This window comes from Onychostruthus taczanowskii, unplaced genomic scaffold (assembly GCF_017590055.1).
Source record: "Onychostruthus taczanowskii isolate IOZ18803 unplaced genomic scaffold, ASM1759005v1 scaffold45, whole genome shotgun sequence".
Taxonomy (NCBI): Eukaryota; Metazoa; Chordata; class Aves; order Passeriformes; family Passeridae; genus Onychostruthus; species Onychostruthus taczanowskii.
In genome coordinates this window covers 5,885,956-5,909,419 of record NW_024502014.1, presented here as the reverse complement: position 1 = coordinate 5,909,419, position 23,464 = coordinate 5,885,956, and the positions used below count along the sequence as shown (strand labels likewise).

General features: G+C 43.4%; 1 protein-coding gene across 1 annotated transcript in view; it reads right to left on the bottom strand.

The window, feature by feature from the left end:
• EPHA4 (EPH receptor A4) overlaps positions 1-23,464 on the bottom strand; it is a 105,135-nt gene that overhangs the window by 44,934 nt on the left and 36,737 nt on the right. The window contains exons 4-5 of the mRNA XM_041414409.1: positions 18,320-18,475; positions 2,807-3,145 (exon numbers count right to left, since the gene is read on the bottom strand). Of these exons, the coding sequence (XP_041270343.1) occupies positions 2,807-3,145; positions 18,320-18,475 (495 nt within the window). The remainder of the gene's footprint in view (positions 1-2,806; positions 3,146-18,319; positions 18,476-23,464) is intronic.

The window sequence follows — 23,464 nt, the reverse complement described above, 5'->3', positions numbered from 1 at the left end:
GTAAAACGACAAAAGCAAACAAAAACCCACCTGTGCTTTTCAACTGCACCTTTTATGTCCCTGCAATACATTCCATGAATTTTGTGCTGAATATACCACAAGTGATTTCTCATTGCTTTCTGCCTGTCTCCAAATGCACACCTTCCATGGGGGTTGGCACCACGGCAAGCAAACACAGACACTCGGATTCCTGATCCTCACATCAGAAACTGCTTGGAAAATTTCTGCCTATTTTCTTCACATTATATGGTTGCATATTTGGAAGGTGAAGGTGTTTTGAGGAAAAATTCCCTAGTCTCTTGCATACTCATCATTTTTACTGAATTTAACTCAGAGATGCACCTCTTGCAAAGAGTTCTAGCAAATTCTCCAGAAGACAACCCAAAAGCACTGCACACATGTAAAGAATTATTAAAAACTCCCCATATTGAAAGCATTTTTTCTCATATCAAGCACAGGCATAGAGAGCACAACCAATGAATTAATTTACAAATTTTAGATGTTGGTGGCTTCATTTTTATTAGTAAAACAGGGAAGAAGTGATATTAAGGGAGGGGCTTGGCTCTAATTTGAATTTAGAATTGCCTTAAAGAAACCAAGGCAGCTTTACATTAGTGTAAGAAAGGTGCAAGATGAAAACCAAGCCTGTGGCAGTTCACCATCATAACATGATTTCTTTATAATGAAATACAGTGAAAGAAAATTAGTGGCACAAGGATTTTAATGCACCCCAGACACACATTTAAAATGATTAAACAGATGAGTACTTGTAAAACCCAAGGGTCTAACTTTACAAACCTTTACTCAAGCAAGCAGTTTCACCAAAATCAATGGGACAATTTGCATATGTAAGGCTATTTATCTCAGCTGGGATCAGTAGGTTTAGGCCACACATTTCTATTTAGATCTTCTGTGCAGCAGAAACCACAAAGTTGTATGAAGAATGGAGAACACTGCACCTTGGAGTTAATTTTCATTTATACCAGTGTAATTTTCTCCATCCCTCTGACGCATTTGATAAACTGGGCATGTTTCGAAATTGGAAATGTTGGCAAAAATACAAATTTCCTGATGGGAAGAATACTACTCATGGATAATAAACAAAATCAATTCTTATTTGCATATTCAATCAGATTTTGGTTTGCATATAAAAGCATAAGATGGTAGAATTTTCACACGGTAGATGGATCCCGCTCACTTATTCATGCATATATGCATCCACTAATCCTTACACATGCCAAAATCAGTCAGAAATACTCTCTTTGCTAGGCATTCAGAGCACAAAAACACTGTCCCTGCTGCTGTTCTCAACCTTCTCTTTTCGTATAGCATATGACAGCACTCTCCCACGGCTTTCTCCCAAGACTCCCTAATAGCCCCTGCTCTCTATTAGTCTTCTTTTCACTAGGCAAAATGATGGCTTGAATTTTTGAATCATAATTTAAAAGGGATGCTGTCAACTGTATATGAAGAACAAAAAACACTGGACCAGATTTTCAAAGGCGCTTCAGCATGGACTTGACAATTTCGCTTGTAACTGTCACTGCAAAATTGAATGTATCTCTCACTGGTGATACTGACATGTCCTGGACTACAGCTAAAATTCTCAGATTTAGACTATGGCTACCTATTTTTCACACACACACCTACTAGAAAACAGAACTCAAAATATTTATATGGTCTGGTCCTATCAAAATATGCAATATTAATATTGTCTCATACACTGTAAGCCTGGTAATAAATGATACCCTGTGAGCTACGCTCCGAGGTGCTGAATGCCTGCAACATCTGTGGGACCTGAAGGCAATCAGCACTCTGAGCCATCAGATAACAGGTTTGACGGTCTTGTAGCCAGTCTGACAGTCTGGATATCTCATTTGCATTTCGAAGAGTGTCATATTCAAATGTATATAATTTTGTGCATTAGATTAAAAATTCAACTGGAACCTTGTGTGTTAAAACCGAGCTGGCTGCAAACTAAGAAATGTTTTTATGGAATTAAAGAAAAAGATCAAACAAATTAGCATCAAAACGAAATGGCAATCTGCTTCTGCAGCCTTTGCCCTTACTAGGTCAAGCCTGGGGTACCAAAAAAGCAGAGCTGCCCAGGGTATCTGAAATAATCTTGTAGACACAGAAATAGTATTTCGCTCTCCCAGATGAATGAAACGCAAAAATCAGTCAGCATGAAGTTGAAAGCTCATATAGGATTTCTACAGCAATGCCAGCTCTGATCAATTGAAACATTGTCAGCAGCAGGTTAAGGAGGTATTTATTTAACAAGGGGACAGAATCTAATTGACTTTCCAGGAGAGGAGAGCAAGCAGGCAGGCGAGCAGGCGCCCAAACGTTCCGCTCCGCTCGTTGAGCCTTACACAGCCCTTTTTCAAGGGGGGCAGGAGCACAACCCTGTGCTCCCCAGGCACATATTTTGCCCTCTGCAGACACCAAGGACATCCTCGTGTCCCTGTACAGGGTGTCCCCTGGAAGGAGCAGAGGTGCTGATGGGCCAGGAGGGATCAGGGCAGCCGTGCTGTTGTGCTTCTGCAGAATGCCTCCCAGTGTCCTGCCTGCGTGCTGCAGCACAGCCTGCTCCCAGACAGACACAGCACCCAAACCCTCCTCTCTCCCTGCCTCTGAAGCATTTAAACTATCCATATAAATCACCAGAAAATAAGGGTTTGACCCAGTTACACATCTTAGGGCTCCTCGCATTCATTTGCTAATGCTAAACGTAATGGAAATCACAACTTTCCTAAAAACCAGGCAGCAGAGACAGGAAGGGAACTGCTGTTTATGTTCCTACCTGCTTGGTTAGTTGTCACAGTGACTGACACAGCCTGGTCCTGGCTGGGGTTTTGCTTCGACACTCCATTCACCGCCCAGACTTCAAAGGTGTAGTTGGTGTGTGCCAGGAGGTCGGTGATGGAGACTTTGGTGGTTTTCAGGCCGTTCTGCTGGGGGCTGAAGTGCACCCCGCTGCCGCAGGAGCGGCAGCGGCTGAGCTCGCCCGCCCCGCACCTCTTGCACACCACGTTGTAGGAGATGTCCTCCCGGCCACCTTTGTTCTGCGGGGGGCTCCACTCCAGGTTCACTGAGGTCTCGTTGACATTGGAAATCAGGTGCTGGGGAGCAGATGGAGGGCCTAAAAAGACAAAGTTCACGTGTTTTCAGTTAAGGGGGAAAAAAAAGCTTACATACATCAGAGTTAATTGTCCCAGATGCTGTGCAACTCCCATTTAAGGACAGCAGAGATCAAGCAGAATTTTACTTCTCTATGTTCATAATGAAGGCAAAAAAATTAGCTGGTAAGTCTAACTCCGATCTCTTTATCTGATGAACGAACAGTGTTTTCCAGCTCTAAATGAGCCTGAAAGCTCAGTATTGCCATTAAACAGGAGTAGGACTTTTTCCCTTTCATTGTTTATACTTGTTATGAAAAATGTTAAATTTACATATCTTGCACTAATTTTTTTCCATGATCTCCTAAGCAAAGCATCAAATGCACAAACTTCTGCTTCACTTGAGATTTTCAAAGTCCCCCATTACCTGCAGGCAGACTCTCATTGAAATTATTACAGAAATATCTCAGGGTATCTTTTTCTGAAAAATGTAAGTGCAATATTTTCCAGACAAGTTGATGTCAAATCACATTCGGTGAACACTGAAGCCCATCAAGCAGGGACCTGAACATGACACTTTAGCATGCAGAATGGAGATTTGAGTAGAAAGCCAGACACAGAACTAAGGCTTTGAAGGATGGAAAATAAAGTTTACAACAGGGGAGTGCTGGAGAAAGTGAAAGAATTGAAGAGGAAAATATGGTGAGCATCTGAAGGAAGGGCTGATATAAGAAACCTGGTGAGAAACAAGACACCAGACGGAAAGCTCGGCAATAAGGCTGGATTTGAGACACAAGGTGTCAGCTTTTCCACCACAGGGATGGGAGACTTCATAAACACTAGAGAGCTCCCAGCTGGTTCCAGCACAGGGATGTGGGATCAGAGCACAGAGCCCAAGGCAGGCTGGGCAGAGCCCCTCCTGCACCTGCAGCACCTCTCCAGAGGTGCCGTGGCCAGCCCTGCCCTACCTTGCACTGACCAACACGCGGCACAAATCCTATTTATGTGCTTAAATCCCCACAGGCCTCAAACCCACAGGCAAATTGAAAATGCAGAAGAGCTAATCCTGCAACTCTTAATCTAATTTCAATGCAGTTGAGACACACTTTTTGTACCCTTAAATTTAAGGCAGATGATTCAGAGTGAAGCCATGAAAGAGATGGGTATTTCATCCATCCCAAAAAGCTGCCCTGACCATTGGCAGGCAGCCTGCTCTGGGGCAGAGCACACAGCTACCCTGACACACACAGTGCTTTGGGATAGGGCTGCAGGTAAGCACTGCACAAACAGAAATGAGACAGAATGAGAATGGAGACTGCAAAATGTATCAATCCAAACCGGAACACGGGAAAAATAGCTGTGCTTACTAACTACTGATAGTCAGAGCTTTACATACAAATATTATTAGCAGAAAAACACTGGAAGTAATTTTGGAAAGTCACAAATTCAAGACACAGGAAAGCTCATGAAAGCTTCTTAGACTTCACCAAAATACATTTGATGGTTGCAATTCAAAAGAAGTTCAACTAGATCTCCTTGCAGAAAAGAAAGGAAAGGAGAAAGTTCTGGCAAATTTGTCAAACATTATGAAACTATGAACCTGGCAAAAAAGAATCAGCCAGCACCAATAGTTCCATTAAGTGTATAAATAAATAAGTCATAATCTCTCATATGCCAAATGTACAAAAACAGTCATTGTGGTAAAACAGGAACCAAATACATTGAAAATGTGAAATTCTACTGAAATTACAAAGTGACTCATCAAGTGTAACAGCAAAAAGGTTAAGGGATGACTGTGGGGAAGATTAATTGTGGCTCCCTCCTCAATTTATCAGATTCTTCTCAAAGGAAGCCTGAGGCCTGAACAGGCTGCATAAGACAAGGTTTTGAAGGCTGCATCACCTCCTCAGGTCTGTGCTTGAAGCCACCTGATAAAACACATGCTCAACAGGAGACAGGACTTCGATTTTGAGAGAGGTAGCTAGGTTAAGAAAAGAGTCTTAAATGACATAGAGCTCAAATGGGCCTTCGGTACCCAATGAAAGGTCTCTGCTGCAGGAGCAGCTAAACAGGGATTGTTTGTCTGTGCTTACTTCAAAAATACAAAATTAATATATTTATTTTGAAAGGAGGGAAATCCTCCCTTCTTGCCAAACCTTTGAAATAGTCTCAGAGTTAATCGGGGTTGACAGGTAGAATTACTGCAAGAAGAGAGAGCTGAGTCCAGCCCCCAAGCCAGGGAGCCCTGCTGCTTGCTGCTCCACCAGTCTGCCATTCATGGCTTTTATTTATGCACTGGCAGCATTTCGGACTCCTAAGGACAAAACCCTTTTACTCAAAGATCAGTTACTGAACACAGCAAGAGACGTTTCCTGATCCAAAAACCAGATGAGAAAGAAAAACGAAAGAAACTGGTTTTAATCTCTGTTCAAGTGGAAACGGAGGCAGAGGGAGATGCGGTGAGACAAGGGCACACAAGACATGCTTTGCACATCTGGGCAGTGGTCAAAACCGCCACAAGTCCCAGCCCAATGCCTCTGTCCCATTAGCAGCTCTCCTTCTCCCAAAAGCTGGCTTTGCCAGCTCCCCTGGGTACGAGAAAGCAGTCTCTGCTTAGCCTGCAAATACACAAGCTTTCTTTTAAAAAATAAACTCTGAGTGCAATGAGGTGGAAGACACTCCTGAAATCGTGAACTCAAGCAGCAGCTCAGAAACTGAACCTAACTCTCCACCCTGGACTTCCCCAAACTGCCTCACACCTGGGCTCTCTTCAGGGCAGGCAGGTGCACACGGTAACAACACCTGTCCCTCTGCACTGTCAAGGGAATGGAAAACCAACACAAGCCTCTGGGGGAACAGCAGGCAGCAGGCCCAGGTGCACATTGCACAGTGAAGGTCTGCCCTGCACAGAGCAGCAGCCAGAGACTCTGGGAGGTGAGGCTGTGTGTCCTCCCAGAGACTGGTCAGGACCTCTCAGCAGCAAGCCCTGAACACAAACTACTCCTGTGGGAAACATCAAGAGCTTGATAGAGAGGAAAAGCAAAAGGCGTTTTCTTACAGTGTTCATTTGCTGCAGCCATACACATGAGAGCATCCACTCGGAGCACAGCCAGGAGAGCTGAGATGAGGTGCTGCAAGTGCGAACACCTCCTTCCCCAGGCAGCACCAGCTCTGGCAGGGCCAAGAATATCCTCAGTCCATGGGGGTATTCCTGAAGCAAAGACCTCCATGGGGGGAGGGTTCATACTGCCACAGCTGCGGTCTGAAAGATGTCCCTCTTAGCTCAGATACAGCAGCCAGTTTGGGGTTAAACTCAGACTTAGTCTCATGTCCATTAAGATATTTTCCAAGGCTCTAAGTCCAGTTTCACATGGGAAAATGTGCCAGAATGAATCAAGCTCCTCAGAAGCAAAAAGTCAGTAATTAGTATGTGGGACAGGGCATTGCAGTGTCTAAACAGAGACGCGGCGAAGCGGAAAACCAGGGAAGCAGATGCTTGCAGGTCACAGAGATGAGTGCACCACCTCCAGCATGAAAAGGAAGATGCGGGGGAGTCTCCAAATGGTGGGCTGACATTACAGTGAGAGGAAAAGCAATTTCTTTTCTTCCTGGAGTGTAGTCATCAATGGAGCTGTTGGCACAGGGAGCAGGGAATAGCTTCAGATTGATGGGCCTGGTTTCAGATGTTGAAACACAGGGCGGATCCCCTCCTTCAATGGTGATCAGGATTTGCTTTGTTTCTGACAACAGAGCTGCTGCCCATAGATGAGACAAACCCTTTCAGGGCCAGGGCAGGCTGCAAGGGCCAGGATAGTACCTGGATAAAGCCATCTAGCAGGATCCCACAGGGAGCAGCATCTCGTCAGCCAGACCATCACCGCCACACAAACCTGTGTCCTCTGGCAGAAAAATCTAGCTACAGGGCAGATGAGAGAGGAGACAAGGACCTGTGCTTCTGAATCACCACCACCATCTGCAATTTTGTCACAAGTCCCACGATCTACAGCATTTTTCATCAATCTCCTGCCAATGGAAGCTTGCTATTGCATGGGCTATTTGGCACTGTGGAAGAATGGAGCTAATACTGCCACACTGCCTGGAACAGTTTGAAAATGTGACAGTTCCTACAGGAAATCAAAATTAAATCTGAACATTTTAATTCTGAAAACCAATTAATTTTAAAATTCATTTTATGATGTTAGGAAGGCAGGTGCTGTTGTTTTCCCTGCACAGGACAACAGAATCTGAGGGTGGATCTGCAGAGCCACTCAGTCTTCTCACATCAGTGACTGTACAAGGGACACAGTTTGATCATGGGGCCTGAAAGCCGGATCCCTCTCCAGCCCCTTTAACCAGCACCCTGAACGGACAGGGGGGCTCCTCTGTGGGAACACAGGGAACGGAAGTTTTCAATTTTATTCCTTCCTGGGGCTCCATAAATCTTGCTTCACAATAAAACCATCAAAATCAAGTGAGCCATGAAGCAAATGGAAAGGCCCTGGGTGGAGCAGTTCACTGTGTGTGTCAGGGCTGAGGGAAACACTGCAAAGTCTGTTTAGCAACAAATAATCTTCATCAAGCTAATCTTGCTATCCTCCCCAACCCTCCTATTTGATTTCCTTAAATATATTGGGCAATGCAGATTGTTTGGCTTTCTCTTGCTGCAATAGGCTATAGCCATTCCAGCTGTCTTTCATCCACAGATAGAGAGATCTGTCTGTCTTAAGGACAATGCTCCCTACATCAAGCAAACATTCAGCAAAACAAGAGTTTTTAAGGCGTTAATAGCATAGGCACTACTTGTATTAAAAGGACTGACGTATTTTAGCACTCATTCTACAACTTCAGGCAGTATTTTAACTTCTCATTTATCAACATTTTTCTCCCTTCCTTCCTACACTCAAGTCTCTCTCCAGTCAGAAGCCTCCCACACGCACCTGTACAACTGACATGGACCTGCTGAAAACCACGACAAGGGCACATACCAACACCTGACTGTCTCCTTCCTTCCTTCCAGACCACAGGAGATCCCTGTGTGCCAGCTGTCTGTGGATTACAGGTCTCTGTGGGCACACTTAAGGAGCTTTGATGATGCCTTAGCAGGGATCAAGCCTGGTCCAAGCGCTGCAGTGACTCACAGGGAGCTTCCGCAATGAAGACCCGGTAATGAACTTGCTCTCCAGGACTGAAGCAGCACCTGTGGGGTGCAGATGGCAAAGGGACACAGCTGGGAAGCAAACCAGGCTGCAGACTAACACTGGGCATAATAACACCTCAGTAAACTGTTTATTTGCAAGGATTACAGTATTTTCCATTTAAATCAGCTGCCCTAAAGACTAAAGGGCATCAGAGACAGTTGAGTCAAACATCAACAGGTTGTTTGACGGTTGTTTGGATGACGTACAGCTGAAAACGTTATCCCAAAGCCCCTTTTTCTTCCTGTCCCCGAAGGACAGCAGCACAAACGTAGGAGGCTCAGCCTCATGAATCTGCCAAAGCCATTCTGCCAAGGAGAAAGAACGTCTACCCCAACGCAATGAATGATTTCAAAGAAAGATAGCACAAAGGGGATTAGCTACAACTGAGTGAATATTCCTGCTGCCCTGCGGGATCAGCCTGCCCAGCCCTTCATGCACACCACAGGGAAGCACAGGCCCCAGGACTGCAGCGTGCCAAGGACAGGTCTAACCAGGGCAGACCAGGACTGCAAGTGCAGCGCCACCACAAAGGCACAAGCGGAGAGGAGAGAGCCCCTCCCCTGACAAGTGCCATACACCACAAACCCGTACAAAGCCATGGCACAGGACATGCTGTAGCTGGGCTCCTGAAGCCGGGGGGCTCCAGGGAGACAGGCAGGCACGGGGCTGGTCGGTTGTGCAGGGAGACTCCAACCAGGTCAGTCCTCCCTTCCTCCCTACAGCTGCAAACCCAACCAAGAAATATCCCTGAAAACTAACCCTGGGATTTGAAGGCAGACTTGTAAGGGCACTGTGCTGGGGAACTGTATTTAAATGGTTATGACAGAGGTTTTAATATCCCTGGTTTTACATCTTCCTTTTTTATTACTGATCTGCCCAGCAAGGTGTTTCTCTAAAAGTCTCTGTGGGTGTATGCGGTAAATTCAATTACAGTTTTCTACAAGGAGACCAGACAGACTTGTTTGACATCAAGAATACTGTCTTCACTAAACCAGTTAATTTAGTTCAGCAACAGTGTATGGTTAGGAGGCGTGGATTAAAGCACAGAGAACGGAGATGAGAAAGAAATGATTCCCAGCAAAACAGCTCCCAAGTGACCTTGTTGTCCCATAAAATGAGAAGAAATAAGAAAGACCATGCAGCTTCGTTCTCTGCTGCCCCAGGTGACAGGACTCCAGAATCCCACTTCCAGACAACTAGCAGCTCCAAATTTTGGGCAAACAGCATTCATTCACCAAAGGCAGACACGAGTTAAAAAATTCCTCTTTCCTTTTCTCAGAGGTCCCATGCCCACAGGACTGAAGATAAAGTTGAGGGCTTTGGTTTGGCCAATTTTATCAGATACAAGTAGCCTTTATATACTCTTTTCTTATGTTGAGAAACAAAAACATCACAAAACAAACCAAAAGGCACTTCAGCACAGGGTTCTGACAATTAATTCCTTTAAAGTGAATTTAGCACTTCCAAGAAACCCACTTTGGTGGCACCCAAAATAAAGCTCTCTTAGCCACAAATAGCTGCCTGTCTGCATGTTTCTGTCACAGCCTGGCAGAGGGCTCCTTCAGGAGCTCCTTTTTTTATGCCAGCTTAGTCTTCAGCCATCAACAGTGGTAGTGAATTATCCTGGCAGCAACATTACCCATTAAGGCCTGAACTGATATTATCAGTATTAGGACTGTAACCACATCTATTTACTACTAGCCTGTGTTATAGTTAAGGTTTATTACCTTGAAAGATCTGGCTGTGGGAGGAGATCTATTAAAAATGCAAACTGAAACCCACACTCTCCATGGAAGTGCTAATGGAGATATTTCAAACATATACCCTCAAGAAGGCAAGCCTTTGTTAGGAGCATCCCATCAGTCACCAGATCAGTGCATTTAAAATGCACCTCCTTTAAAAGAAAAATGCTTTCTAAAGGTATGTATGTGACTAAGTAACTAGCATGATGAAACTTTTGAGCCCTGGAAGGAGAAAATGATTAAAAAAATAATTTACTCCATCTGCTTGGGCACGTGTGTAAAAGCACATTTCTGCAGCAGGTAACGGATGTCCCTGCAGCCAGGGCAGTGGATAATTATTTTCAAGTGGGTTGTCACACTGCATTCAGCCTGCGTTCGCTTGACAGTGTGAAATCAGAAGGAAGCTTCATTGGCAATTCCCACCAGACATCAGAAAACCTCAAGCATGTAGAAAAGACTTTAATCTTCTTTAACCATTCCCACACTCTCCTTGAAGAAAATATTACTTCTTTTTTGAGGCAGAAAAAGAGACCTTAGCTTGAAAGGATTCAAAATCATTTTAACAAACAAAAATATATTAAAATACTGTATTAAAAATAAAACAATAACCTGCTACAGTTCGAAGCTTTCTAACTTCACCCTAAAACTGTGAAAGCCCTACAAAAACACTGTTAAATGCAGCTGTGTGCCAGCTATGGGTGTTTGCTAATCAAAGTCAATCAGGCAGACCAGCAGACCCAAATGGGCTTTGGACCAGGACTGACAAAAGGATCCTCTTTATGAGCCTGCTCCAGAGACCCTGACCCTCTTCATCCACCCTGATTTCAAAGGGAACTTGGGGTATTCAGAAATCTTGAGCTAATTTGCTACATAATAAACAAGATTCATACAACAGGGAAGGTTGCTATGACACACCGTGGTTAAAAGGAGCCCAGGATGAACTGGCCTGTTTTGAATCGGCAGCTTGGCCTTGGCTGCACTACAGAGGAGCAGCAAAGTCTTTGATAAGTTAAAGGAGCAGCAGGCACCTGGGAGCAAGCATCCAACTGCCTAATAGCAAGAAAACCTGACTAGAAATGCTCTATCAGAAGCAGGGGAAAGTTTAGCACAGCTGCTATACAAGATCGGAGAGCCAGCTTTTGTGTGTAACACAGCAAGAATAAAGAGTCCAAATAAAGAGGCGTACAAAAAAAAATAAAAAGAAGGATCCACACAATGAACACTTCCAAAGATCTTTGGAACATATCTGCAGAGAGCAGTGAAATGCCAGTGGAAGCACGTCAGGTGCCTTTGAAAGGGCTGGCTCAGGCACAGAGAGGCAGCACCAGGCTCTGCTAAGGATGTTGGTCGTGTTGCCAGCCTCATCCACGGGGTCACACTGCTGATCTCTCAGCAAGGCCTCACCCCACTGGTACTGTATGGATGGCCTTTAACAATTCTAATCAATGCTCTTTAATTTGATCATGATCCTAGAATCATCTCACTGGGGGCAGGGCTGAGCGTGAAATAGGAAGTACTTCAGAGAGTGTGAAATAGAGAGTATTTCTCTACTATTTGCAGAGAGGATGCAAAGAAAGTAATTGTTAAACAATCAATGTCTTTAAACACCTTAAGTTTGCTGACTAAATGTCGGGCAAAGCCGTGCCAGGCACAGTGTTCAAGAGGAAGCACTTTGGCCTCCTCTTTCCATCTCATAAAGCTTTATTGAACCTGTACAGCAGTGGAGCTGTCAATGATGTTTCAGCATGTGAGCTGTGATGACCTTCAGATATGCCTTTGTTGTTGGTCTCTAACCATCCAAAAGAAAAGTTCTAACACAGAGTAAATACCTGGGGTCCTGCACATTTAAGCTTGCAAATAAAGCCCACACTTTCCCGAGACAGTTGTGTATGTTGCTGCCACTAATTGCTTCTTTCAGCAGTTGTGGACAGGTCTCCTGTTGTTGTGGGCTAATTCAAACAAGAAAGGCAGCTCGGACAGCCCTCACTTCTTGCCTGCCTGGCTATTCCTGACCATTTATCACCATAGATTATGTGTTTTACAGCTGGTGAGACCAAAGCCAACAGGCCGCATGATGCAGCAGTCACTTAAAATACCAGTAATCTGCTCCATTTCCACCCTCTCTCCTCTCTGCATAGTCAGCTTTACAACTGGGTTATAATAAGGCAAATGATTTGGTAAACAATTCTTCATTTATTTACTTGGGCAGGATTCCTTTGACTTCAGCAGGAGTTCTGCCAAGCCAGGGATGCTGGACCAGAGCCAGTGACAAAATGCCCATTTCACTGGAATGTACGATTTCCTATTTACTTGCCAAAAGTAACCCAGTTACCAGCTTCACAATAGGCTTTGTTCCTTTCACCCAGAGAACAATCCAATTAATAGCTCCTCTCCTAAAAAGGCTAAAGTAGTTAAGCAAAGAGGTCCAGTTACCACTGGCAGAGGTGTGGGAAAACTGATGCTCACAGGTACCACTCCTTTGGGCTCCAGGCTTCTCTTCCAAGAGCTGCCATACAAGAACATTTTGCATTGTCACGTATGCTAAGCCATGTTATCACATCTACCCTAATGCACTGTGCTGCAGACAGTACCACCTGTACCACTCACTCTTTCGAGATAAAAAGAATTCCACTGCAGAAACCAGAAAGTTATCTGACAGTCTGACAGGAAAGAAATCCAACCAGAAAAATAAGCTGTTCTGTAATTGGCCCAACTGCTGAATTTCTTATGCTGTTTGCCCTCTAATTTGCTTCAACAACTCTACAGAACTGGGTCCTGACTAACCAAATCAAAGCCCCCATTTAATTGAGTAAATGTCTCTGTTAATTTAAGGCTCTGGCCAGAAAATCAGAAGACAGCTAATAAACAGTTGCTGTATTTGAAGGAGTGATGATTTCAAGTCTACTGATTATAAACACACACTGTCAAATTACTCCCGTCTCTTCTCAAGCCATAACCACTCCCCTTCTTATTTAATTCCTTCAGCCCATCACCACACACAAGGGGAGACAGCTTTCTCCTTTGAGATTCCCATCACTCACAATCCCTTTCTCTCAGTCTGGCAGCGATGTAGCGATGGATGGTCCATTTTCCCAGCCTACGTGGAGAAGGAAAATCATTCTCTCCTTACAGCCTACCCACTGTTCCCTCTGCTCTTGTAACTGCTGTACTACAGCTTAAAAGGCATTCTGATGTACTATTTACATAATGAACAATATCCGAGGATGTTTTAAGAACATAATCATTTACTGAAGGTGCAGACATATATATAAAGACATGGAAGAGTTATTATGTCATAATTTAAATTCTGAAGATCAGAGGCTCTACTGGCATATACCTCCTACTACAGAGAACAGGGTCCAGCAGCAGAGGACTGCAGTAGTGCCAGCACAAGTGTGGAAGTGTGGCAAAGCCAGTGCAAAGGCACCTACAATGCACTAGCCAGCATGACTGTGTGGTGCATCCTGCTTTCCCTTTTTCCTAGCAGCCACAGTGGTAATAATCCACATCCGACTGGAAACTTAGAAAAGGAACAAGTTCAGTTGAAGGAAAAAGAGCACATTTGCTTATTTATATTGTTTATAGTTTAAGCAATCATTATAAACATGTGCTCAAATAATCAGCTCCTATGTAATTACTCATTTGCAGCCACAGTTATTACGTAGGTAAATTCACTCTTTTTTGAAAATGCAGGTCAAATATTTATCTCTGAGATATGTTAAATGTAACACAAGATTGAGTTAAGGGTATATATTAGACTGCAACATTAACAAAATTGAAGTGTTTAGACCTTTGAAACCTTTTTTAAAGCCTTGACCTTGGAAACAAATAAGGACAGTGTTATTTTAATGTGCATTCAAATTCTAACAACACAGTCACACAGCTCTAGTGGAATTCACATTGAGTTTCCACTGTAGATTGCTCATCATTTCATTATGGTTCATTATGCTGATAACTGTCAGAAAGCATTAGAAGCAGGAGCCTTGAGTAATAGCACTGAAATGGTAATTTAAAAACAATATACTTTCTGAAGGAAATACAGCAGTGCACTAAATTCAATTAGAAGAGGGGAATGTAAAGACAAGTAAGTGATGTTTGCTGTTTGAAGTCAAGCTATTCAGTTTCTTGATAACCTAGACTGGAGAAGGTCCTTTTAAAGCATGCACTCTTCTCTTGCATCTCACTACATCTGCTCTTATTATCTCCAAGCTTCTCCATATAAACTGTCTTAAATGCAACCACTTTTGGAATACTTCAGGCCACGACAAAATATCAATCAATCCATCAGTACCTGTTTGGGTGACACAACTGACTAAATTATTCAGGGTCATTTACTGAGGCAGACTTCAAGCTCGACAGTCCATGATGGTAATCTCTCTTTTGTAAAGGGCTCCCAATTAAAAATCATTAATAATTTGAATTGAACAGACAACATAAACAATACAAAACTGTCCCGTTCTCGTTCATAATGTGAGCATTGTTTGTTAAGAATTAGAGAACCCGACTCATTAATGGTGGGGACACAGGAGCAACGCCCATTAATTTGGGTGGGAACTGCACCTGCCTGCACCAGGCTGCAATTCACAAGATATCTCCTTACAGAGAAGGGAATTCAGGGACAAGGGCCATGATTGAGACTGATTTGTTTTCCTGCCTCATGGATTCATGTAAGGGGTTTGGCAATTTATTCTCCATTACATTGCTAACCTTATGAAAGGCCCTTCCTCTCTGCAAGTACGGAAATATCATGAAGGCCTGTAGAGTTGCCTTGACATTACTTTTGCAATGCTTCCAAAAGGGAAAGGTGTTTCCCATGGTTTGGGCTAGGTGTATTACAAGTCAATCATCCCATCTCCATGCCCAAAGCACACAGCTGACAAGCCCACTGTGCTTCAGAGCTCAAAGTCTGAATTCCCAAGTTTGGCCAAAGCAGCAGATCCAGGCTGGCTCTGCCCCTCAGTGGTGACAGACACATTGATGATTATCCCCAGGAGGCAAGCTTGAGGGGAAAGATGCACCAGTGAACACGTGTGTGTCAGGGTTCTGCCTGGCCTTTGACACAGCCCACTCTGCTCTCTCTACACCCACACTGCCGTATTCTGCTCTTACTTGTACAAACTTTACACCAGACATAATCACTCACTGTAGCAGAGCTGAAATGGAGCAGAATACTAAAACCAGAGTTTGAGTAGATCATTTAGGAGCCTGATGCCTGGCTTACCTGAGGTTAGACACAGTTTTTACAGCTCAGCAGGGGACAGCAATGTCAGACAGTAGTGTCATGGAAGGGTAAAACTCTGGAGCACCCCTCCTGGCCAGCACACCAGGAAGTAGCCACTGCTTTTGTTACTTATCATGGGAATTGCAAGGAAGGAAAAGGAAGGGGAATTCTCTAATTCCCTTTCATCCACTAGCACAATCAGGCTAATGGAAAGTCCTAACAGTCTTCCTCCCCCAACCTAGAAGGCGAGATAAATGACAAGGCCAGCCAGTTTACTACTAAAGGAAATCAATAGCCAAGGGTCAAAGCTTTACAAAAACACATTCTAAGAAGGCTGAAGTTCTTCATCTTAAAAAGTGTTTAGGAATAATAAAGAAGGGATCAATCCACAGTCCATTCCAGGTGTTCTTTCCAAATTATCCAATGTTACTTTTATTCACCTGGTCTAATAGTTCTCCAAGTGAACAGAAACCTGATTTTACAAGCCAGTGGAGCAGAGTCTATCTTTTTGCTAGAAGAATGGATCTCAGATACTGTTTTATTTCTTCATTAGTGTGCCGTCACACTGAGCGATTACTAAATGCAGGCCTGAATGAGAATACCAGAGTTAAAGAGAGCATAATGAACAAAGAAGGTCCCTGATTATTATGGCTGTCAGCACGAGGGAATTGGGTTTGTCACCTGGTTTAACCAACTGGTAAGAACTGATTACAGTCTGAATCCCCCGAAAGCACCTTTGATGTTTATGCTCCCTTCTGTCTACACATCTTGTCAGGAAAGTCAGACAAACAGGGACCTTCTGAAGGCTCTTCCTTCAGCAGGGGCCCTCTGAATGCTGTCACTTGCTCAGATACATGGGCAGAAGGCCATTCAGAAAGAGAACACGGCAAAGGAAGAGCCCCCAGAGCCCTTGCACAGCTCGGCTGAGTCTGAGCCCGGAGCAGGCACCACCCTTCAGCACGGCCACGGCCGGGCTCAGAGCGCACACAGCAGGGCTGGGGGCACAGCTCAGAAACAGCTCCTGTGTCAGCCTTCACCTTGGATCACAGAAAAACAAGCCCTTCAGCTACAGGAAAATGCAAAGCTATGAAACAGGACCTCCAGAGACAGGCCTGTTTTCCAAGAGCAGGTGCCCATAGGATTGTGGTGTTGGCTTGCCTCTCCATGCAGAGCCCTCCTAGGCTGCTGCAGAGATGAAGACTGAGGACAGCACCACAGCCTTTGCCTTTTCTCCTTACCTCTCTGTATTTTTGGGGTAAAAGACCAAGATCTTCAGCTTTGTCTGACCAGCCAAGACAGCAATGGGGAAGAGTGCCTGCAGCAAGCCCAAGACTTGACAAAAAAGGGCTAAGCTTGCAGGGGTACATTTTGCAATACCAGCAAACATACATATTATTTGCTTACAATTTCCCCATCTGGAAATGTTTTGCTCTCTCCTCATACTTCCTTAACTGCACATGCCTATTTAAATTCAACCAGTTGATTACTAATTTGATTTCAATTTGGTCAAGATATCATTCACAAGAACCAGGGCTTTGAAAAACTTTTGTTGGTATAGTGTTATTCAGGGTGTACATTCCAAACAATAGTTTTGTTGTTGCAGAAATACATTTTTCCTATCAAAGTGGTCACGTTTTAGATCTAGGAGTGTAAATTATATTATAGAGAGCATGTTCTTGCCCATTTAGACAAGGTTTCACAATACAGTTAAAATCCATTCCCAGCCAATACTTGGCAAGGGATATATGCACCACTCTGCTTCCTACTAAGCAAAAGCAGCTGCTCTTGGCTATGCCCTGGCCTCCTCAACCACCACCCAGCAAAACTCGCTGCTGAAAAGAAGGAAATCACTGGAGAACAGCTGGAATTAAGGGGGTGTGGGGAAAGGATGAGTGCTAACTTAGTTATGGACATGCTCTGTTTCTGCCTTGTAAGGGAGAAATTAAGGTTTAAATAAATGTGAGTCATCTCTCACAAAATTAATTCTCAATATATTAAAACGTTACAAAAGAAATATCTCGGCCTTTCTTCACTCAGACACACACACACACACTCTCTCTACATAAATATACAGCTGAACTCCAAAAATCTGGAAACACTTCCAATAGCTTTCAGGGAATGCCACACATGGATATCCCCCTGGTAAAATACAGCCCTTTCACTTATTGTTTCAAACTGCTCTGCTCCTCAGAAAGTGAAAACCAAAGAACTACATGATCACAATTTAACACCAGGACATGCCTGGAATCCCAGGTCTTTGACTGCATGAGCCATTAACCAACACATAGGACAAGGAGCTTATCTAGCAACCCTGTGGCTGTGCTCAATGCATCTCTCCTTCTCCCTGATGAAGGCATTTTGGTGGAGCTAAAGCAAATTCCATCTGCTGCACATTATGTATTTCCCTACACAGAATAGGGGGGGTTGTTTCATTAAAGTTTAAGATTTATTATCTCCACCCCTTTCAGAGTAACTCTTGGGTTTCTAAGGGTCATCAGCTATATTTCAAGCAAATTAGAAATATAATGAGATTATAAATACTACCTGTTTAGTGTAACACTTGGGTTTCTAAGGGTCTATCAGCTATATTTCAAGCAAATTAGAAATATGAGATTATAAATACTACCTGTTTAGCTGAGGTCATACAATTACAAGGAAAGCTTTCACAATTTCTACAAATACTCATATTTGAAGATATGAAAGGTGATGTGCTTTACTGGCCAGGTGCTCAGACTGGAAGTGAGGCTGTATTTTACTTCTACCTGTGTTACTAAGGTGTGCAAGTCCCTCTTTTGTAACTGTGTCTCCTGGTTTACTTATACTACAAGCTCACAAGGGTCAACACAACCATGCCACCATTAGGAACTGAGGGCTGAGAACGAACACTGTCACTCCGAAGCGTGACCACAATGCAAACTGCATCTGCAAAGGGCCATAAGAGCTACTGAATGCTGCTGTCAGAAGCAGAGCTCTTTTTAGAGACAGAGAAGAAATGGGTGATAAAAGGGGCAGGAGATTGTTCGAAGACCAACTTACGAGTGCAGGGCATGGAGGCAGCATCGTTCTCGGCTCGGAAAAAGCCGCGATCGCAGGTGCAGGACGTGGAGCCTTCCCAGATGGAGTAGCTGTGGGGCGGGCATTTGGCACAGGCAGCATCTGTCGAGAGAGCCTTGTAGTATCCGATTTTGCAAGCTAGATGGAGGAACAGGAAGGGAGAGTGTTACTGGCCCGGGCTGTGATCATAAATTGCTAGCTTACTCATTCAAAATCAAGGCAGGAGACATTTCAAAGAGATCTAATGATGTCCTCTTAGCCCCAGGTGAAGAATTAACAGTCATCACACTCTTAATGAGTAGTCCTACATCAGGGGATACTAATTTCTAATTCCAACAAGGAGCCATTTTAAAAGCTGGCTTAGAGATGGCAAAAAAAAATTATACTCTTCTGTTGACACTGCCAGAAAATCAGCTGCCTTTTTGTGCTTACTGTGGAATTCCATGTGGCTTAACCCATGTCCACCTGCACCCCACACACACAGAGCGTGACAAAAGGGGCAATTGGGTTATTCTGTGACCACTTAAGGAATGGCAGCTGACAGTCAGACACTGCCAATTTTTAAGAGGGAGCGGGACAGGAACCCAACATGCCCGGAAATGGCACATCTCCCTCCTGGCAAGGCAGAATTCATTTGGCTCTTTCTCCCCAAGGGAGGAGACAGCAATGCTCTCCCCTGCTCAAAGCTGGGGCACAGCAGCAACTGCACCGCTGCCACCCGGGCCCATGTGCAGTTGGCAAGCTTTTGGTGACATCAGCTTCATAAAAGCAGGACTTACACAAAAGGCTACTTTTACATCACTTGGAAAAAACTCATTGGCATCATTAATAACACATTTTCATGGTGGCTAACAGGTATGTCATCCTAGAAATTTCTCCCTTGGCTAGAGAAAAAAGCCCACCATCACCACCACTGGCTTTTAGCACTGCAGAGAAGAGAGAAAATTCCCAGGCACACAAACCAGTAAAAAAGAAAGGCTGTTCCCAGTATTTACTGTGTGACTCACTCCCACATCTTGTCATTTATCACCTACACTACCTTTAGGGTTCCCCTGCTACACACAGGCTCCTGTTGGGAGGGCATAAGCCCCCGCACAGCCAGGGCTCTCTCTTGCTGTTTCAACCTTCCCTTAGTCCCCCTCACTCTTTCCCTGCTTCTCTTACAAACTCTCCAGTGGGAAATGGAGAGGGATATTAGTAACACGTTTATAAAAGAGCTAGTTACTTCATTCTTATTAGCCAAAGCCATTTATGAAATGTCCTTAACAAGTCCTGGCTTTACGATGTGCCGCACGCCATGCGTGAGAGCGCTGGGAGATCAGCCCGGTGTCACTCGCTGGGGCTGCCACAGCACCAGAGGAGCTTGGCAAAACACATTGCTCAGGTGACTGAGATTTACACTTCCAGAGTTCACATGCATCGTGGTATTAGATAAGGCTCGACTTGCAAGGTGTGTTTTGGCCATGCTTCAAACAGCCCAAGGGTTTCCATTAAAATCAGCAGCTACAGCTGTGGCAGGGAGAACTGCAGGGGTTAAACCCAGACTGCCCCATGTCAGGATCCATTTTGGTCCCTGAACACAAATTCAAACCAAGTACCAACAGAATGCAAAGGCAACACCTGGAAAACATTTTATTCTGCCTGGGATGGGAATTGCCTAGCAAAACAAACAAACTAACTAACTAACTCTTCTTTTTTTTATACATAATTTGCAGTATCTGGTGAGCAAGTTGCTATATCACAATGTGTTCTGGGTTTAACAGCAGCAGTGAAGTGGTAGATGCTGATCTCGGATATTACTCCTGGTTTTCACTGTCACAGCTCAGATGAGAAATATGCCTAAGTCTGTGTGTGACCAGGAGAGACACCCACAGGAAGGATCTTGCTGCCACATATAAAGACAAGGCATTGAAAAACAGAATAAAAGAGGAAACCAAGCTGATTGCTTTTATCCACAAAATTCTTTCTATTACTCACGGTTTTAACACCAAACGTGTAAACTCTAATATTACTCTTAATATGAACATCATGAACCACAGAAATCATTAAACAGTGAGCTATCTTTAGCATATTTGGGGTATTAAAATACTTATCTATTCAACAATCTAGCTAAAGGCTGAAAATCCTATTTGAGTTATAGCATGCTTCTAGAAAGACTAGAAAAAGTCACAGGTAAAAATTTTTGCGACCATTCCTCCCTGTCTTTTCATACTCCATGGTTCAAAAGGGAATAGATGTATTCAGTGGGTTCTGCAAGGTCAACACTCTGTAACTCAAGGACCTTTTTCCCTCTTGTTTCATGCACTATATTTTGTTTTCTACTATATTAAGCCAAGATCATTAATATTTCAAGACTGAAGAAAGCTCTCCAAACACACTGGCCGCTCCTAAAGCGCACACAGCCATTTTGCTTCAAAAATCAACTACTCCTGAAGACAGTTTTCTTCATTTTTGTGTGCTCAGAGATTCACCACATTTCACAACAGACATAAAAGGGCATTAGAGAATGTGCTGCATTAAACCAGGAGTTCTCTGCCCCCAAGAGCTCCATGGTAGCGCCACTTAAAAACTCAAACCTAATCCTGTAAAAGCTGTTCTTAGCATGAAGTGCTGCTGACACACCTATTACAACTACAGATGGACTTTTTTTGGAAGGGTAATGATTTAGTAGGCAAACAAGAAGCCTGTACAGAACTCATTCCCTGGAAGTCTTTATTGCTTGCTCATGACAAGTCTTCACGCAGCTGCTTTTCTAGGAAGGATTTGCTGGGTGAGACCCAGCATGAATGGGGTTCTTACACAGTTTTCGAAAGATGCCTTTGTAAAAAGATTAGTTCACATGTGCAATGCAAACTTTGAGTTCAATTCCTTAGCTTTGCCTTAATTAGTTCTTTCTGTGAGGTTTCTTTTTGTTTTTTAAAGGAGAAAATTTTTTTTCTCACATTCAGGTCACCCCCAAGTGTAACACGGTTACAATCAGCTGCACCACATTCAAGGGAAATTCTCAAACAAAAATATTTTCAGTTCACAGTTTTTCCTCAGAGCAAATCACATTAATTTAAATGGACATCAGCTTGAAATAATCATGCTGATGCCTGCAAGTTATAATATTAAAATCTATTTGATTTCTATTTCTCTTAAAGCAAGACAAGATCTGGCAAACATTGCTGTCATTATTACATGCCTTTTTCCTTCTTTTTTCCAAATATATCAGAGTGATATATGTCAAAACTGCAAAAATTGCTCTAAAGAATTACGGAACTTCAGTCAAATCTAGCTGTAAATTTTCTCAAGCTGTTTTTCCAACTCTGTTTTCACATTAAAACCTGATTTTCAGACTTAAAGATTGCTCAAAAAAAGAGAAAGAATACATGTGTGGGCTGCAAAGTCTGCTTGCTTGGTCTCTCCAAATGCTGAATTTTCAACTGGAAAATTTCAGGCAGCAATTTCAGAATTTAAAAACTCATCTCATAGTGGATGGGGCTATAATCACATTCTTTTTAAACACCGCTACAACAAAATACTTGTATTAAATTGGTTTTAACTATTTTTAAATAAGCTATATTCTTGGGGTTTTCTATTGGGTGCAGAGAAATATTTAGGAAAATTATTATTTCAAATTTAGAGTTTCTTAAAAATAATATCCCCCAGTACTTGCTCTTAAATTGTTCCTTTATCCTTGTGGAAATGGCAATAATTTCTTCCAAGTTGGAAAAGGCTTGACACACCTAATAGTCCTTTAAAAAAAATAAAAAATTGTGTTCACAAAAGGTTGGATAAAGAAATAATCCCAACCTCTCTGCTGACAAGTTCCTAAACCATTAAAAATGCAGTGCACATCTTAAAAACATCCCAGGGAGCTCCAGGCAGAAACTCTGGCAGTGCCTGGAGGCTGAGCAGGACTGAGGCAGGGATGGAGACACCCCTGAGCCTGGCTGGGATCTGAGCAGTGATGGGATGGGGAGGGCCCAAGAGGACTAACCCCAGCTGAAAACTGCTGGGCAGGAGCTCTGGCAGCAGCCCTGGCCACCAGGGACCAAGGACGGCACAAATCCTGCTTGAAGCCTCCGCCTCTGCTGAAGAGGATTGCAACCAAGAAAATACTGATTTCTGATTAGGACCTAATAAAGTGACTGGAGAGAAAAAACAAGCACAGAAACGTGGTTTTATTCAAGTAAATCTAGTTAAGTCAATAAAGTGATATTAGGAGCAAAAGTGACAGAGGTGTTGTGAAGTGCTCACTCACAGAAGCCCCGTGGGATGCAGTCCTGCACAGGCCAGCAGCACTGGCTGTGGAGCCACGGCCACGAGACCCCTGTGCCAAAGGCTGAGCCCTCCACACAAGGAAAGCGACCCCAAACAGGACAGGACCACAACCAAACCATGCTCCTGCTGCACCCTCCTGCCCAGAGGAACCCTCCGTACCCCCAAGAACATTTATTATCACAGGCAAGCGAGCAATGCTGCTGAAACCTGTGCAGTCAGATCAGTTGTCAGAAGATATGCATTCCAGTTCCCATTTCTTAAAGCAGAAAAATATGTTAGCTACATACTCAAGAAAACTCAAAAATTCCTTGAGAAGCAATTTTGAATCAAATCTCTCTCTGCAGAGAACAGAAGAGGGAAAACTACTTTTAAGTCAATGATTGTAGCCAACTTTAAAGAAAGACTCCAAAATAGTACTCTTGGTGAAATGAAGGACAAGGCATATAATTTAATAAGAGATATTTCAATGTCACGTTTATACATTTCAGTGAGGAAAGAAATTTGTGTTTAAAGACTTGAAAAAATACTTTGATAGCACATTTGATGTGTTTCATCACTGGTTACTTTTTCTGCAGCTCTTCTCCCTGGAAATATTTTGAGCTCACATTTTAACTGCACCCTTAAGAATAAAAAGTTTCTTTTACTTTTCCCCTTGAATGTTGTTATTAGTATTTAAGAGGATGGATTTTCTCTCTCACATTGTAACAAAACTACATCTGCCACATAAGAAGACAGCATCTTCTTAGCTTACTTTTACTGTTATTACCATTTCTGAACAGATTTTTGTGTGTTAATTATAGAACTCAATTGTTTGGATAGCCTCTTTTGATGAGCTTTCTGCCCTGCACCATGAACCCCTCC